An 18,794-nucleotide genomic window follows, 5' to 3' on the forward strand; every position below is an offset into this window, starting at 1 on the left:
AAAGGACATAACAGTCATTTTATTATATGTTTTTTTTATTTTTTTTTCAATTCACAATAAACTACTTTTCCAATCCTTCCAATCAAACATAGTTTTCATCACAGCCCCTAATTTATTATTATTTTTATTATTATCATTATCAATTTCAATATATAATAATAAATCAATCAAAACAAAATGAATACTCAATTTAGTAAATTTGTCAACTTTAAAAACCCTTTTAAAAACTATATTAAAACAACTTCACACATATAAAAATACTTATCCATTAGCTTATCGAAACCTAAAAAACTAAAAAGCACTTAACTAATTTGAAAAGCACTTTTGAATAAAATGCTTTTACAATTAAAAAAGCACTTTTTTTTTAAAACCAGCTTAAACAAGACCTTTAATAGCTAGCTAAAGTGACAAGATGAAATAAATAAAATAGTGTCAAATAAACAAGATCAGAAAACAATGCGCTGGTGGCAGTTGGGATTGGCAAAGTCCTGTTAATTAATCCAAAAGTTCAGACTATACCATGGTGGTTCAATAGGATTGCTCACACTCTGAAAATGTTACATTCATACATGCCAAAAGTCAATTCTCAAACTAAACAAGGTGATTTAAAGCTCACCCAAGTAAATCTGTTTGTCACTGCTGCATGAGCCTATAATAGGTTCAGTTGGATGAAACACGGTTTCATTCACTGAACCATTATGCCCTGGAAGCTTATACAGGATACGACGCGAGGTTGTGTCCCAGATGTACACCATCCTGTCCGAACTTCCAGCAGTTACCTTGCTCCCATCAGGTGACCAGTTACACTTCAGCAAATTCTTCTCAAAGTTATGCTGGTGCCCAGTAAAAATCTTCACACACCGGTTCTGAGGGGCATATGGACGCATATCCCATATTCGGAGCGAGCAGTCCATGCCATTGGTTAGGAGGTAGGATCCGTCTGGACTGAGCTGCATCCCTGTTATCATATCAGCATGCCCTTGTAGGGTCATGGTAACCTCATTTCGGCGAAGATCCCACACCTTTACATCATTGTCCAATCCTCCAGTAAAGATCTTATCTGATGCATCGGAGAAACTAACAGCAGTGATCTGATATTTGTCAGGGAAAGTCTGGATCGCCCCTCTTTGGCGAAGATCCCAAAGCTTTGCTGTTCCATCATCTGACCCGCTCACAACGAGAGGTGGTCCCCGCCGTGAAGGACAGCATGAGTTCACAAAAGATGAGTGCTCCGCCATTTTCTTTATTTGCTTTCCTGTTTCGACATCCCATGCTCTTAAAGTCTTATCTGGACTAGCTGAGATGATTTGGGTTCCATCATTTGTCCATTGGAGGTCTAGGGCAGCATTCTTGTGCCCTCTCAAGACCATGAAATTTTTACAGTCACCATGAACATACCACAGGAAGATATCCTTATCATGTGATCCAGATGCAATGACAGTTCCTGCAGGATTGAACTTCATAGTGTAGATTGCACTCTGGTGACCTGTGAGCAGCATGATTGGGGATTCCAAACTGGAGGTTCTTTGTTTTCCACCTGGTTCTGGGGCCTGAAGTGAATGTGGGACAGTAGCCCATTCTCCTCCTGGTCTTGGACCTGAGATGGCCAGAGAATTTTCACCCTCTCTCGGCACAGTTAACATTGTGGCCTCTGTTACATATCCTAGTTAAATCTGAACTAAACATAACAATAACAGTATAAATAAATAAGATATGATAATCAGAAATCACATATAATCCATCCACTACTACAGTAAAACATAGAACAAGCTGAAGACCAAAAGCCAATTAGGCCCTGCCGTGCTATTAAATATAAAGCATTAAACCTTCCACAAAATTTTTTCAATCAATTTCTCACAGTGCAAACTTATAATATGGCGTAACATAACGTCGCAAAACTTCAGACGACAAGGAACTAGAGAGATTTCTAAACAATTGCGAAAGTCAGGCATGCTTGTAGGGTTCATGATAGGAAAAACAAAACAGATAAGAGATCTATAGATTCACAAAAAAAAACCAAAAAAAAGATGCATGATACAGAAATAAGACAGAATTGTACAAAAAAACATACGGCAATTAAGTAAATACTCCAGAAATCCAACAAGAAATCAAGAGATCTTAACGAACTCAAATCATAGTAACAACTAGTTGAATCAAATCATTCATATTAAGCAAAATCAGACTAGACGCCATTAAGGATACTCAAAAGCTTAAAACCTAACTAGATCCAAGCCCTAAAACAGCAAAACTACCATACAGAACCATGTGATTTCGATCAAGAGTCCAAAAACAACAACTAAAGACAGTATAATTCATACCCTGAAAAGAAGAAACGAGGGGAAAAGATCTCAACAGAGCTCAGCGAACGAGATCGAAAGAGCGGCCGAGGGCTCAGATGAGTGACCATAGAGAAACCCTAAAATGAAGTTCAGACTTCTTTCAAAATATAAGGGTATTTTCGTATTTTTAACATGGAAAGGCACGGCTCTCCCCGATCTAGAGGCAGTTGAGATGCTTCGACCGTTGGATCGTTGATCTACGGCTATAAACTTGGGAAGTGATCAGGACTTGGAGAGAAACGGATGAAGTTGAGCACATATAAAAACAGAAAATATTAGCTTCTATAAACTTATGGTTGTAATCCAAATTTAAAATATTTGTAAACCATGCCAATTTAAGGATGCGTACATGAAAATAAAAATAAAGGTGTGTTTTATGTAGGTAATGATATTGGTGAATGATGGTGGTGGAGCTTGCGAGAAGATATATCATTCTCCGTTGCGTGAATGCACACTTTTGATTTTGTCACACCTTTATATTTATTCATTGATTGAATCCGTCCTCTTTGTTTTATTTTGTTTTTTTTTTTCTCTTTTTTTCTTTGTCAATATCTCTATATTTGTAATTTTTACTATAACAGTACTCTAGATTTATAAAATACAATATAACACATATGCTTTATTCTTTGTGTTAGTGTATGAGTCATGTCATGTCTAATAACAGCTTTATCTTTTATTTTATAACATATTTCATGGCATATTTTACGGCATGTTTTATTAGTTATTTTTATTGTATATTTGCATATGTTGCTTAAAAGAAGATTAAAATAAATAAAATAAAATGTGTAAACCTTGAAGGATTGAACTCTCTTATAACTACGCAAAAACAAAATACCTCCACTAATAATAAAAAATGGAGCAATAGAGCTATCATCCTTTGGGCTAGGATTTGAAAAGTGAAGATGAAGCAATTCTATTAGTTGTTCTCAATCAAAGATAACCGCATAAATTAAACTCATGCAAAAGCCATTGAAACACAAGTTGATTTTGTCAAAAAGAAACACAGTTTTTGGGATTATTGGGCATTAATACGAGATAAACTTCCTCCTCAAAAAAAATATATATAAATCACAGATAACTAATATTGATTCATAGTGTAATCCACAAACCTGTGGTATAATCTGGATTCATTGATTCAGACTTGAGTGCTATGTGATTTAACAAAGAAGATTAATTAACCTTCATGAGATGGCAAAACTAGCACAACGAAAATCCAAAAAAAAAAAAACCCAAACCAAATGTATAGTGACGTATAATTCCCCCGTTGTAGGGTCTGTTTCCGCCGATAAGATCCTTAATTACAGCTCTTTAATCTGCTCCTAAATCCTCGATTGCTACATTGTCGATGGTGGCGGCATGTAATATAGCAGCGAATAAATCCACCCTTGTATGCTGAGGTCCATGTGTTTCAGTATATTAGTATTTTTTATTTTTTATTTTTGAATAAATTCAGTATACTACTATGAATCTAGATATAATTATACAATTAATTCCGAGCACACTTTAAACTTTTTAGATTTGAATGATTAATAAAATATAATTATTATCTTAAGAAATTGCAAATTTAATTTACGGATGATCATGCTTCCTGCTTTTGTTTTTTTCTTTTTCAAAAACAAAACAATGATTTTGTTTTGTGGTTTTAATAACTATTTAAAAGATTTTGTATGTATTTTAACAAAGTTATATTTATAGAAACATGTAATATTTATAAAAGTACAAATCACATATTAACAAATTTATGGTGAAAATATTGCATTATAAATTAAGATATATTATTTTAAAATTAAAAAATAGAAATAGAAAGGAATACTAACAAAAGAAAAATTAATAACACATATGACTTAGGATTACATAAATTCATTTATACTATAACATCAATATATACTTACTCTTAATTCTATTCCCAAATATCTTTCTTTCTCTATTCAAGCTTTCATGTGGTGACGGCAACTGTTCATTTATAATTGGTTGATTTTTTTTTTCTCCACTCGATTGATCTTATTTCTCTTTCCAAATTATCTATTGGTTTGTTCTTTTCTTTATGCATCTAATAATTATGCCTCTTTTTTTTTTCATGTGAACAATAATTGCACCTCTCCCTCAATCTATTCTCATACATTAATGCTCCGTCTGGATGATGGGAGTGGTGGAACCACTCCCATCCTTTGCTATATAACCTTATTTGGTATATAGCTAAGGCATGAACAATTTATTTTTAAAAGGAGTGGGGTTCCTTTTACAAAGCAATCCCACCCCTTCAAAATTGGTGGGATTGAGAATCTTTTCCTTGAAAAAGACCATTTTGCCTTCTGTTTAGATTTTTTTCCCAAAACATGTTTTTTTTTCTCCTTTACTTTATTCTCCATCTAGTCTGATTGTCTGAAGCCATACTTTCTCCTCCATCTCTTCTGACCTAACCCCTGTAATCCTCTCCATCTAGATCCGGTGATGATTGTGTAAAGCCACGGTAAGTTTGTTGCTTTGATTTGGTTTATTTATTTATTTAATTTTGAGCTTATTATCTAAACCAAATATGTTTTCCAGTTCCAAAGGAAGCCTCCCATATCATATCTGTTCAAGTGTGTTTGGTTTAAAAAGAGGTAAGATTTATTTGTATTTTTGTAATGTTGAAGAGCTGTGTATAGTTGAAGGTATAGGTTGTTTTTATTTGTTTGAGATTTTTTTTTAAACTTATAATGGAGATATGGATAATTGGCTCATCTATAATATATTTTTTTATTGTGATAATAAGATAATTCATAATGAATTTGTTATAGTTATCTGTTTAAAATTTTGTTTAAGTTCTGTTAATGTGAATGGATTAGATAATTAATATATATTTTTTTAATAATAATAAGTGTTTTCAATTTAAAATTTAATTATCTCTCCTAATTTTAATAATAATAATAAGTGTGTAATTTTCTCAATTTATCAGCAAAGCAAAATTGATTAGTGGTTTGCTAAAACCAATTAACAAAAACCGTTTCTTTTGAAGTTGATAAGCAAACAGTTTCCTTTGATAATCAAAATTGATAAGCAAAACCCTTTTTTTTAAGTAAATATTAGGCTTGCGGCAAGTTGTTAATATTTTAAAGTTTAAGCAAACCGTTTTTTTTTAGCTAACATAAACCAGGGCTTATGACTTGCCAAATGCCCTGGTAGCTATTAGTTGTTAACGTTTTCCAAAATTGACGAATGCTAATATTGACCCTCATTGTCTAAAACTCAAAACAAATTATGTCAATTTAAAGAAATTTTAGCTAAGTCAATTGATTGTTATATGGTAGATATGTAAAGAAAACTAGAGATTAAAATTGTCTGCACTTGTGCTAAAATGAACTTCTCAAATTCTATGCTAAGTCATGCTCTTTCATTGAACTCAATATATTAATTTTTAAGTAGTTGAGGCCATCTTGGGGAATAAATATCTAGGGTTAATCAGGTAAATATTGTTGCCGAGAAAAAAACTATTTAATAGACTGTGCTCATAATCAAAACATGATAATTGGTTATGTAATAATTGTTTATGTAATATTCCATGAAAAACAATCATGTTTATAGCATTACCCTATTATTATGTAATAATTGTTTATGAAGACAATCTATTTCACATGATGTAAGCATGTATTTTTTTGATTGTAAACATTATGATCACTCTATGCGCATTAGACGAACATGACAATAGAAGTCGCATGGTTGACTATGAGATCGAGCCATCTTCTGTTAGGTACCGCAAACAATGCCAGTATTTATATAGAGTAATTTATGAAAGTGACATTAAGTGCATTGATAAACTACGAATGGACGGTCATTGCTTTCATAGATTATGTCGATTATTGACTACCATCAGTGGGATTCGTGGCACAAGAAATGTCACGGTTGAGGAGATGATCGCAATGTTTTTAAACATTGTGGCACATCATGTTGAGAATAGGATAATTAAGTTTGATTTTGTAAGATCGGCTGAAATAGTTAGTAGACATTTTCATGCTGTACTGAAATCAATTATCCTTTGTCATGGAGTCCTTTTGAAAAATCCTAAACCTGTTCTTGAAAATTCAAACGACTCTAGATGGAAGTGGTTTAAGGTAATACTTAAGTGTAATGATTTTTTCCTTGTTATTTGAAAAAGTCAAAATAGATATTTTGTAAATAACAATTAACTTTTTCCTTATGTAGAATTGTCTTGGAGCATTAGATGGAACACACATTCGAGTAAATGTGCCTAAAGTTGATCGGCCAAGATATAGAACAAGAAAATCTGAAATCACTACTAATGAACTTGGTGTATGTAGTTAAGATATGAAATTTATATAGGTTTTGTCTGGTTGGGAGGGTTCAACTCATGATGGTCGAGTTCTTAAGGATGCTATTAAAAAGCCCAATAGTTTGAAGGTTCCAAATGGTAAATAAATTATGCACTTATTACATTAATATATTTAAAAAAAACGATTGTTGAAGCTAATGACAAATATTTATCTATACATTAGGTTTCTATTACTTGGTTGATGCTGGATATGCAAATTCACCTGGTTTTCTTGCACCTTTTCAAGGATGACGATATCATTTGAGCTCTTGGGGTAGTAGCCATGAACCCATCACAACTCAAGAGTTATTTAACATGAAGCATGCTTCTGCTTGAAACGTGATTGAAAGAACATTTGGGCTCCTAAAAATTCGTTGGAAAATTCTTTCCAGGCCTAATTTTTACAACATAGCCACCCAAAAACGTATCATCAATCCTTGTTGTTCACTTCATAATTTATTAGAAGAGAGATTGTGGAAGATCCTACAGAGGGTGAAGTTGATAATGTAATAGTAGAAAAAAGCACAGAAGATGATATCGATAACATTATAGCTATTGAACCAACTGATGAATGGACCCAATTTAGGCTTCATATGGCTAATGATATGTTTAACACATGGCAAGCAAGATGAATGTAATGGTCAAGATTTATTTATTTTATACGAATGTTTTCATCTATAGTCTATCTTGCTTAATGTATGTTTTGTAATCGTACATTGCTATGTTAAGGAATAAATTTGAATTACTTGATAATGATATGTGTTTTATTACTTTCTACTTATGTGACATGTGTTTTATTCCTTTTCTTTTTTCTCTAGAATGGATCAAGAATCACAACAAAGAGGTAGGGGACAAAACAAATACTATTGGACCACACATGATGATAAGTCCCTAATTGAAGCCCTAATCTATAAACACTTTCAAAATGGCTACTTATTCCAGTTGGAAAAAATGATAAAAGAAAAATTCCCACAGACGACACTGAAAGCCATGCCAAATATAGAGTCTCGGGTAAAACTGTTCAGAAGCAAGACAACAACTATCGCTGATATACTATGTATCAGTGGTTGGCACACCCCTTGCGTGTGTATACCGCAAGTGCACGGATTATCGAAGTAATAAAGTACCCCGGTGAGTGGGTAGTTGAATCTATAGGGAATAGTTGGTAGGAAGCAAGTAGTGATCCTATTTAGCTATCGAGTGAGCCGATTTATGATTTGAGTGAGCAATATCAACGCAAATAAAATAAAGAAAAGAGAAAGGAAACTCAATAGAAATAAGGAGAGATAATTGATAGAAAGATGGGGTACCCGGACATTGCTCACCCTAAGACTATTGTTTCAAGTGTAAGACTAATTATTATGCCTCCTAACTGATGTTTAATGAGTCGTGAAAATCCAAAGACACACGGTCCCAAACCTAAGGTCAATCGTGACTAACCCTACACTATGCCCCACGCGGAAAAGGATACTCTCGACGCCTCACACTGTGTAAGGTTGCTTAAAGCTCTAGGGACTCCAAGTGATAAACCCTATTCCCTAATATAGATCTAACCCTTTGGTCCAGGTGAAAGACACCTAGTTACAATTAAGCCCCAGTACTAAGGATTACTTCAACATTTCACTCTATTGCTCGCACAACTAAGCCCTAGTGGAATTTGTCTCTTAGCACTTCACTCTATCATGACCGCAAAAAACTCTTGAAAAGTGGAGGTAGGATAAACCACATCGGAAGGGAAAGGGGGCGTTCCGCTACCTCTCGACTCACCCTCTTAACCCTCTCCAACCTTGCTTTGTCTAATCCTAATGGAGTGTCACCCATCCACAAGGATTACCAAGATAGATTCTCAACCCTAGTGTCACTCTAAGGGAAAATTAATTCAACAAGCATTCAAGGTTGAAACTCAATTAAAACATCAATTAAAGAAACATAATATGAGTCAATGAAACAAAATCATCCTAGGGTTTACAAGTCCAAGCACCCACTAGGGGTTTAGCTCTCCATAGAGCAATACATAATCAACAATAAAATCAAAAGTAAATGTATGCAATCCATAGATAAAACCCCCTTGTAGTCCGTATCGATGGTCTTGCAGAGCCGCCTTGTCTTCTCCAAAGGTTCTCTTGTCAAACCTAGGACACAACTCACCAAATCGATGCAAACAAAAGCTCCCCAATAGTTATCCTCCAAATTAACTCGATGTCGAATGCCGTAGGACCGCTACAAAAACCTAGCAAAAGCCTCTTCAAACCCTAGCCGTGAGCACCTGCCAAGATAGGCAAAATATAGGAAAAGGATCCCCAAAGAATCTTTAAAACGCGGCATTTATAAGGGTTGGAATCGGGCATCCACACGGCCATGTGGATTTCCAAAAATAAGTTTTCTACAAGCTGTAAATAGTAACTGCTACATTAATTTTGCTACAGTACCTGCTTTTGTGTGACTGTCTTTGTGCCCCTCCACTTTGCGTATTCACTTAAGCACAATGGAAGTTGGCACACACCCACATGTCTTTGAGCACAACTTGTGTCTTCATCTTTGTTCGATCTAAGTACATCAACAATTGCATCCACGATCTACTTTTGCTTCCTTTTTTTCTAAACATGACTCCACAACCCTAAATGCTTAAAAAAACACAAATACACATGAATAAGCGATAAAATCTAATAAAAGTGATGCTCAATGTAAGAAAAGAATACTTCGTATTACTTATACACAAGCACTTATCAGTGGTTTTGTTTGGAACAATGAAAATAGTACTATCGAATGTGAAAAAAGTGCTTATGATGAATATGTCAAGGTATATATAATTATGTTTGTTACCTATGTAGAGAATGTGCTTTGCATTTCCGTTATTAACTTTCTTTTGGATTGCAATGTAGAATCACAAGGAAGCAGCGGGACTTTATAGAAAATCTTTTCCATTCTTTAATGACCTTGCCCCCATTTTCAAAAAGGACAGAGCACAAGGTAATGCAAGGAGTGATCTCCAAGATGATGCAAACCAATATTTACATGAAAACATTAGCCTAAATGAGAATATAGATTTTTCACAAATTCCAAGTGAAGATTTTTTTTTTCCCCATCGATAAACCTATTGGCTCATCATCTCCTACTGCTTCAAATGATAATGCCTCAAGTTCTGGACGTCAAAAGAGGAAAAATCGTGCTAAGGAACAAATATTGCAGCAATTTCTAAAAATTTTTAGCAATTTGTGGAAATGGTTGGACCAAGATTTAAGACGATGCCTAAATGTGCAATCCCCAATGCTGAAGCCAACGCACTCAAGGAAGCAGCTCATAGAGATGTTCAAGAAAAGAAGAAATTATTGAGTAATGTAATTTTCAATGTTGATGGACTTTTTGAAGATGAGGCATTAGTGGTATTGCAAGCTTTACGGAAAGATGAAGATGAGTTGAACATATTTTGGGACTTAGAAGATGATAAGAAGATGCATTTCTGTCATTTAATACTAGGAAGAATGTGATATTACATACCTAATATCATGGACTTTCTCATATTTTGTTTCAAGGACTTTCTCTTATTTTGTTCAACTTTAAGACATTAGCATATTACTGGTTTGTATGCTCTAGTTTGTATGTTCAAGAAACATGGATGGTTTTGTTTTGTGTTTATAATGTTTGTGGTGTTATATGATGCTTGTTGTTTCTAGTTTGTATGTTCAACAAATATGCAATATGTGATGACCACCATATCAACAATATTTATGCAAACATGAAAGCTATTTGTGAGCATGTGTGAAAATCATCTTCAGGATGTATGAAAACCATGATTCTTTAAGCCCATGTCATATTTTCTTTTAATATATTTTTAATACTTTTTAAATTTAAACGTTGGAATGCAATGGCTCTCTTAATTAATTTTTTTTATTTTTTCATTCTTAATTAGATAAAATAAAAATATTTAATTTAAATAATTAATTATAATATAATAATTACAATCAATATTTTTATTTAAATATTTAAATATGATAATTAGAGTGAAATATAATTCACTATTTTTTATGTTAATTTAATTTATTCATATAAAGGGTATGAAAGTCATTTTACCCCATTCTATCTTTTTACTTTTTCTTTCCCAATGTTCATTCCTCTTATCCAAACACTGTTTTTTATTTTATTCTCTCCTATATTCCTATCCCCAATTCCTTTCCCATTCCCTTCTTTCTCATTCCCATTCCTATTCCGTTATCCAAACAGAGCCTAAATGGAGTCGAGTCTAAGAAATTTGAGAACATACAGTAAGAGTTTTAACTTTGAACAAATAATATCTCTCCACTACCTTCCTTTTTCAAACAATTTGCCTACTCCCATAACTCTCTCTCTCTCTCTCTCTCTCTCTCTCTCTCTCTCATCACTGTCTTATTGTAATCTTAGTACTGTGATGGCGTCTAATATGGATTGAGCATGCCGACATCATCTTCTTCCTCGTTGCCCAACAATAACTCATCTACTCGACTTTTTGGGACAAAACCCTTATGATCTGGCACTCCTCTGATGGTGTGTTGTGTGCGAGTTCCAGTGAGAGCTTAATTACAGGGACACGCATTGAAGATGTTCATTAATGGGTCTGGATGTGATCACCTCCTATCTGATTTCAGTTACCATTAATTTTTTTATTTCAATTATATTTGTTATCCCTTTTGATAATGAAAATGAATGTTGATATGTGTATTGATTAAAGATATTCATATGAAATTTTTATTTAAAAAAAGTTTGAAAATATTATAATTTGTTGTCGATTATTACATTTTCTTTGAAATTTTAATTTAAACAATTGAAATATGCATTTTTTTTTAGAGTTTTTGATACCACAATTGCTACCTCTAGGAAACTAAAACCATATGGGTATCCAAGGGCACAACCATTCCTCCCTGTGAGCGTTCTGAGAACCATACTCATTGGCAGCATGATACACACGATCGTGCTTGAATAAGACCCCATCATCGGTGAGCCGACAAGGTGACAAACAACTGCTCTTCGAAATCTTGCGGTGAGAGCTTCAAGTATGACATTGAAAGAATGATTTTTTTTTTTTTTTTGCATAAAAAGAAAGAATGATCTTATTAGGGTTGTTTATTTTTCCTTTTTTTTTATTTTCATGTTGTTCGATGTTTTTTAGTTACTGTAATGGAATATAGAAACAAGGTTTTGAAGTTTGATTCCTTTAGTTTTTCCGAATAATGTGGTTGTCTTTGTTTCAAGGAAAAAAGTTTTTTTTATATTTTATTTTGAGAAGATTAATTTTTTTTTTCAAGAAATCAAAACTTTATAATCACTTACTATTATAATATTGAGATGATCAAGTATGATTTACCCTAAGAGAGGCAAGGAATGTTGTTTGATCAATCTCGAAAATTATAATTTTTTTAAAATTATCATGATTTTCAAAGTTTTAAGTTTGTTTGGTTTATTGAATAGATAATAACAACATACCCCTTTATGCGTCTGTAAGTGCATGGGTCATTTAGTAATAAAGTACTAAAAGGGTCAGGTAATCATATCCACAGGAATAAGAATATTAGTGATAACCGTAACTTCGCTATTTAGCCTAACAAAATCAATGAGCGTGAGATGATCAAATTACAAGCAAGTATGCAAGAAGAAGTAAATGAGCAATGGAAAAAATGAGGAGAAACCAATCAAGAAAAGTGGGGTTCCCAAACAATGCTCCCCTCACATCTTAGACAATTGCCAAAAGCCCTTGGAATAAGAAGGTAGGGTAAATCAAATAGGAAGGGAAAGGGAACACTCCGTTACCTCACTACTCACCTTCTCAACCCTCTTTAACCTTAGTAAATCTAATCCTAGCAGTGATTTATCTCGTCACTAGGATGATTAGGTTAAACTCTCAACCTAACACTCAAACGGAAATCAATCAATTAGCAGACAAGATTGAAACTCGACATTAAATCTCAATTAAAAGAAACACAAAAAAGTTGATGAAAGATTTAATTAATGAGCGCATTTTATATACATGTTTTTATATACCTCTGTTTTATATATTTTAGTACTACTTTGGGTATCTTTGTGTTCTAGATGCTGATTAATAGGTCTTAGGTTATTAGAAGAAGCATTGGAGCAAAGTCAGCATCAAAGAAACCATATAAATTACTAGACTTCAAGAAATTTTCAGATGACTGAAAGGCATGGTTGTGCTTATGGAAGCATGGCCTAAGTATGGGCGTGCTTTTGAGCCGTGCACTTCTCTGTCTGGCAAAAAACTTAAATGATGCTAAAAACCTAAATTTGGCGGCAAAGAAAAGGGCTGAAAAGCACGCTCGTGCTTAGATCGAAAACTCCTTTCTAAGTCCCAAAGTTACGGTTTCAAAGGAAGTTCGCCTTGGGTATTTGGGGGCAGCTCGTGGTGACCTTCACCATCATCCATCAGGAGATTAGAGCAATGATTGAGAGACACGATCAGAAGTGGAACTTTGCCATCGGATTGTTCTTAAGAGCCCAATTGGATCGATTGAGAAGCAATAGAGAGTCTATGGATATCTATTTGATTGTTTTCTTTGTCTTTTTCATGTTGTGCAAACCTCTGAGGGGCTAACAGTATCCGGTGCCCCAGATTCATGAACCTATGTGTTAATTTGTAGTTTTATTTACTCTCTTGCAATAACTAGGGAGTTCTATTATTTTCTATATTAAAACTTGTGTCATATAACTGAATGTGCATGATTTGCGTAGATGTGATTGTAAAACTTGGTGTGTGTTAATTATCATTGTTGTAATGGTCATAGGTGGCTGCAAAACTAGATGTGCATGATTCTCATAGTTATAGTTGTACAACTTGCCGTATTTGATTGCCATAGATATAAGAAGGCTTGAGAGAACACGTAGAATCCATAGGATATACCCGATAGTCATTGTAGGAGAATCACTACTTATTTCACTAGGAGAATGATCCGTCCCCATCACTATTATTTGCTAGATTTATCTCATCATCTCCTATCTTCTTTTATCCTCTCTTCTCTCTCCTTAAATTCTTAGATTAGAAATTTTCACCAACATTGAGCAAATTATATATTGGAAGATCAATTAGTACCGAAAGCTTGCTAGTCCTTGTAGAATCGACAACCCGATCCCTTATTGGGTACACTTTACTACTTTTCATAACCCATGCACTTATGGATACGCAAAGGGCGTATCATTAATCTTATGTAGATCTGATATGGTGCATGACGTGTGAAACCTGTGTGGATTCCTGTGTGAGGCCACACGGCCTGGCACACGATCGTGTGAAAGGATGTGTGAAAATATGTCGATCCAAATAGCTGAAATAAGTCCTGAAAATTATAACAAGTTGGTACATGTGCATATGACTGACACACCCCATGCCTGTGTATACCGCAAGTGCACGGGTCAATGAAGTAATAAAATACCCTGATGAGTGCTTAGTCGAATCCACAGGGAATAGATGCTCAGAAACAAGAAGAATTGCTAATTAGCTAGAGTAAAAACCAATTTGTGATTTGATTCAAGATATTAATGCAAAGAAAAGTAAAAGATAAAGGAGAGTAAACACGAATAATTGGAGAGAACAATCAGTGGTAAAATGGGGTACCCTGACAATGCTCATCCTAGGACTAATATTTCAAGTGTAAGACTAGTAGTATACCTCCCAATTGAAGTTTAATTAGTCGTAGAGATCCAAAGAAACATGGTCCCAAACCTAAGGTTAACCCTGACTAGCCCTCTACATTATGCCCCAGCGGAAAAGGATACTCTCAACACCTCACACTGTGTGGGACTGCTTGAAGCTTTAGGGATTCCAAGTGGTAAACCCTATTCCCTAACCTAAATCTAACCCTTTGGTCCAGCGAAAGACCCCTAATCATGATTAAGCCCTAGCACTAATGATTACTCGATACTTCACTCTGTTGCTTACACAACTAAGCCCCAGTGGATTTTGTCTCTTAGCACTTCACTCTATCATGACTGTAAAAAAACACTTGGAACATGGAGGTAGGATAAATAATGTCGAAGGGGAAAGGCGACGTTCCGCTATCTCTCGACTCATCCTCTCAACCCTCTTCAACCTTACTAAGTCTAATCCTAATAAAGTTGTTATCCCTTCCAAGGATTACCTGGATGGATTCTTAATTCTAGTGTCACTCTAAGGGAAAATCAAATCAATAAACACACAAGATTGAAACTCAATTAAAACATCAATTAAATAAGCATAATAGAAGTCAATGAAACGAAATCATCGTAGGGTTTACAAGTCTAATCACCCACTAGGTGTTTAGCTCTCCATGGAGCAATACAAAGTCAAAGATGAAATCAAAAGTAAGTGAAAGCAATCCATAGAGAAAACCCCCTTGTCGTCCGTGTCGATAGTCTTCAAGAGCTGTCTCGTCTTCGTCAAAGCCTTCTTCGTCAAGCCTAGGGTACACCTCGCCGAATCGATGCTGACGAAAGCTCCCCTAATAGCTCTCCTCCAAAGGAAATCAACATCAAATTCCATAGAACCGCTCCTAAATCCCAGTAAAAACCTCTCCAAACCCTAGCCGCGCTCTCCCAAAAAGATAGGTAAAAGATAGGAAGAAGATCCCCAAATAAAATTCTCAAAGCGGTATTTATAGGGCTGAAATCGGGCATCCACATGGACATGTGGATTTCAAGGCTCTGTTTTTCCTGTGCGATGTGAACAGTAATAGCTACAGTCTTTTTACTACAGTGAATTGCTACAGTGACTGCTACAGGCTTTCACTACAATGCTCCTGACTTCATTTTCTTCATCGAAGCCGCCAAGTTGGGTACACAATCGTGCGGTAGATCAAGTCGCATCTTGCTTTCTAGCACATTGATGGATCTCTTAACAATGTTGCACAAGTAGGAACAAATGGCTGTAACTACCTTCATGCCCCTCCACTTTGTGTATTCCCTTGAACATCATTGGAGGTTGTCACACACCCACATGTCTATGAGCACAACTTGTGCCTTGATCCTTGTTCGGTCCAAGGGTTTCCTCAATAATTGCGTCCATAATCTATTTTTGCTTCTTTCCCTCCAAACTTATCTCCACAACCGTAAATGCACAAAAAAACACAAATACACACGAATGAGACATAAAATCTAATGAAAGTAATACTCAATGCAAGAAAAATATACTTCGTAATACTTATACACAAGCACTTATCAATGACTACCTTTGTGCCCTCCTGGCATGTCAAATGGCTTCCAAAATCTTAGGAGTTAGCACATATGCACATGTAGATGATCCAACTTGAGTGTTCACTCTTGAAGCTTGCGAAATCATCTCAGAAATTCTTCACAACCCATTCTTTTCTTCTTTTCTCACCATTTCCTTTCACATGTCCTAATTGCACAAACGAACACAAAACACATGATATTAGTGAAAATATCTGAATGGAATTATGTTCAAAGTGCATAAAAAGATGTGATCAAATATGTATCAAACAAGTACTTTTAAATTATCATGCTAGAATAACTGCCATATAATTTTTATACAAAATAATACCCACTGCTTATCTCGCAGATTAATGACCTTTAATGGTTGCATTCATTAAGTGTTGGATACCTGAGTCCCTTTGAATTTGATACATTATACCTAAAAAATAAATAAATAATAATTACTTTCAAATATTAATAATATCATTTATATAGAATCTATTAAAATATTAAAATTATTAAATGTTTTATAAAACCAAGTTTAAAACTAGCTTCTAAATTCAACTCTTTACACGATTATGAAGAAAACTAATATACTCTTCCATGCTAAGATACCATATATTGTCAACTTGTATTATCTGGCAAATTCTATGAATTTTGATGCTTCATAAAAACTCTTACAACTACAAAAAAAAAATGAAATTATTTTTCCCTAATTCAAAGAAAAAAATCCCTTTTGTTTTCCAAAGTATTTAGATGAAGTCATTTTCATCATCCAAGTATCTCTCTCTATCCCTCAATCTCTCTCACTTTCTCAATTTATATATTTGTATAAAAATATTACATAATATCAACCTTGTTTATATGTTTTTATAGATATAAAGCAACTTAGTTTAGGAGGCTACATGTGTTAACAACTTTATTCTCTCTTGACACACCCCTTGCATGTAACCCGCAAGTGCACAGGTTTGTCAAAGTAATAAATCCCAGGTGAGTGGGGTATCGTATCCATAGGGAATAAGGAATAGAAACACCAAGATTTCTACTTAACCGAGCGAAGATGAAACAATGATTATGTTGATAAGATGTAATGTAGACAAAATAAAAGAAATAAGAAAGAGAGTCACAAATAAGTGAGAGGAAAAGGAAATCGAATAGAAGTGGGGTACTCAGATATTGTTCAGCCTAGGATTATCGCTTTAAGTGCAAAACCAACTATTATGCTTCCTAACTAATGCTCAATGAGTCGTGGACATCCTAAGATACACGGTCCCAAACCTAAGGTTAACCGTGACTAACTCTACACTATGCCCTGGCGGAGAAATCGATCAGTCTCAATATCTCACACTGTGCAAAGTCACAAGAAGCTCTAGGGATTCCAAGTGATAAACCCTATTCCTATATGTAGACCTAACCCTTTGGTCGAGGCGAAAGGCCCTTAGTTACAATTAAGCCCCAGATACTAAAGTTCACTTCAACGCTTCACTCTATCGCTCGCGCAACTAAGTCCCAACGGAGTTCATCCTTTAGCACTTCACTGTATTGTGACCGCAAAGAACTCTAGGAAATAGAGGTAAGATAAATCACAATGGAAGGGAAAGGGATGCTCCGCTACCTCTCGACTCACCCTCTCGACCGTCTCCAATCTAGCTTTGTCTAGCTCTCTGATAAGTGCTTGTGCGATATGAATGCGAAGCGTTCATTCCTTATGTTGAGCATTACTTTTCTCAGGTTTTTACATTAATATGTGTGTTTTTTATGTTACTTTTATGCAGGTAGGGTTGTGAGGCCGAGTATGAAGGAAATAGGCCAATGTGGATCATAATGCACCTATTTTGGAGGAGATCTTGCTAAGGTTCAAACGCGAAGACATAGGTCAGGTGTGAGATGCTAGAGTGTGTGCCAACCTCCTCGTATTCGAGTGAGCACATTCATTTGGAGGGGCACAAAGGCAGTCACACTCGAGCATTCTGACTTATGCATATAAGAACAAGAGATCCACCAACATGTACATCATTGAAAGAGCAAGTGATTCACGACGTGAACGTGTGCCCATTTGCGTTACCCCAATGAAAGTATAGAATTGGGAAGTTAATCAGGTCGAAGCTGTAGCAGAGCACTGTAGCAATAATGTAGCAATTACTGTAGTAACACTGTTCACAGCCGGCCGAGAAATCAGAGAAACAGAGAATCCACACGGGCGTGTGGAAATTATCCATGCCCGTGTGGAAATTCCGCAGGGGCGCGTGTATCGTCCACGCCCGTGGAGTTGCCCGATTCCAGCCCTATTTAAAGCCGATTCAGCCCCGATTTTGGTATTCTTTTCTCCATCTTTTCCCCAACTTGTGAAAGGACTTCGGCTAGGGTTTCAAGGGGTATTGGCCAAGGTTTTGGGGGAAGTTCTATGGCTCCGACATCGTGATTCCATTAGGAAGAAGGTTGGTAGGGGAGCTTCGATTGAGGCGTATCCTATACCGGACGAAGGAATCTTTGGACGACGAGTAGAGGACTCTCCACAAGACCATCGACACGACCATCGAGGGGGTTTCTTTATGGATTCATTGCTTTTACATTCGATTTCTTTGATTGTACTAAGCTCCATGGAGAGCTAAACCTCTAGTAGGTACTTGGATGATTGTGAACCCTAGGATGTATTCGTTTCATTGAACTTCTTTATTATGCTTTCAATAAATTGATGTTTATTGTGAGTTCTAACCTTGAATGCTTGATTGTATGAACATTTCCCCTAGAGTGACACTAGGGTTGAGAGTTCTTGTTGGTAACCTTGTGAGTGAGTGACACACCACTATTGTTAGACAAAGCTAGGTTGGAGAGGGTTGAGAGGGTGAGTCAAGAGGTACAGGAGCGTCCCCTTTCCCCTCCGACGTGATAGATTCTACCTCCGTTCCTCGAGTTCTTTGCGGCCATAATGGAGTGAATGGTCTAAGGGATGAACCTCCGCTGGGGCCTAGTTGCGCGTGCAA

The 18,794-nt window shown here is 35.4% G+C and overlaps 1 protein-coding gene and 1 long non-coding RNA gene across 5 annotated transcripts; one reads left to right on the plus strand and one right to left on the minus strand.

Annotated features, from left to right (window-relative positions):
- Nucleotides 1-449: 449 nt before the first annotated feature.
- On the minus strand, nt 450-2,463 carry LOC120250285 (U5 small nuclear ribonucleoprotein 40 kDa protein). Of its 3 annotated transcripts, none has more exons than XM_039259084.1 (2): nt 2,319-2,463; nt 450-1,673 (listed from the first exon to the last, which is right to left on the minus strand). In XM_039259084.1, exon 2 carries the CDS (start codon nt 1,641-1,643, stop codon nt 606-608), a length of 1,038 nt encoding a protein of 345 aa, XP_039115018.1. In that variant the 5' UTR covers nt 1,644-1,673; nt 2,319-2,463; the 3' UTR covers nt 450-605. The 3 variants fall into 3 exon arrangements, with proteins under 3 accessions (XP_039115018.1, XP_039115020.1, XP_039115019.1); XM_039259086.1 differs by having other exon boundaries at nt 450-1,651; nt 2,319-2,444; XM_039259085.1 differs by having other exon boundaries at nt 450-1,678; nt 2,319-2,433.
- A 2,141-nt stretch (nt 2,464-4,604) lies between these two features.
- Nucleotides 4,605-10,262, plus strand: LOC120250335. Of its 2 annotated transcripts, none has more exons than XR_005532990.1 (3): nt 4,605-4,809; nt 4,887-4,942; nt 9,531-10,262. It is a non-coding gene; the product is annotated as an uncharacterized LOC120250335 (long non-coding RNA). The 2 variants fall into 2 exon arrangements; XR_005532991.1 differs by lacking the exon at nt 9,531-10,262 and adding an exon at nt 6,833-6,902.
- The last annotated feature ends 8,532 nt before the right edge of the window (nt 10,263-18,794 follow it).

The sequence above is a fragment of the Dioscorea cayenensis genome, chromosome 19, assembly GCF_009730915.1.
Source record: "Dioscorea cayenensis subsp. rotundata cultivar TDr96_F1 chromosome 19, TDr96_F1_v2_PseudoChromosome.rev07_lg8_w22 25.fasta, whole genome shotgun sequence".
Lineage (NCBI taxonomy): Eukaryota > Viridiplantae > Streptophyta > Magnoliopsida > Dioscoreales > Dioscoreaceae > Dioscorea > Dioscorea cayenensis.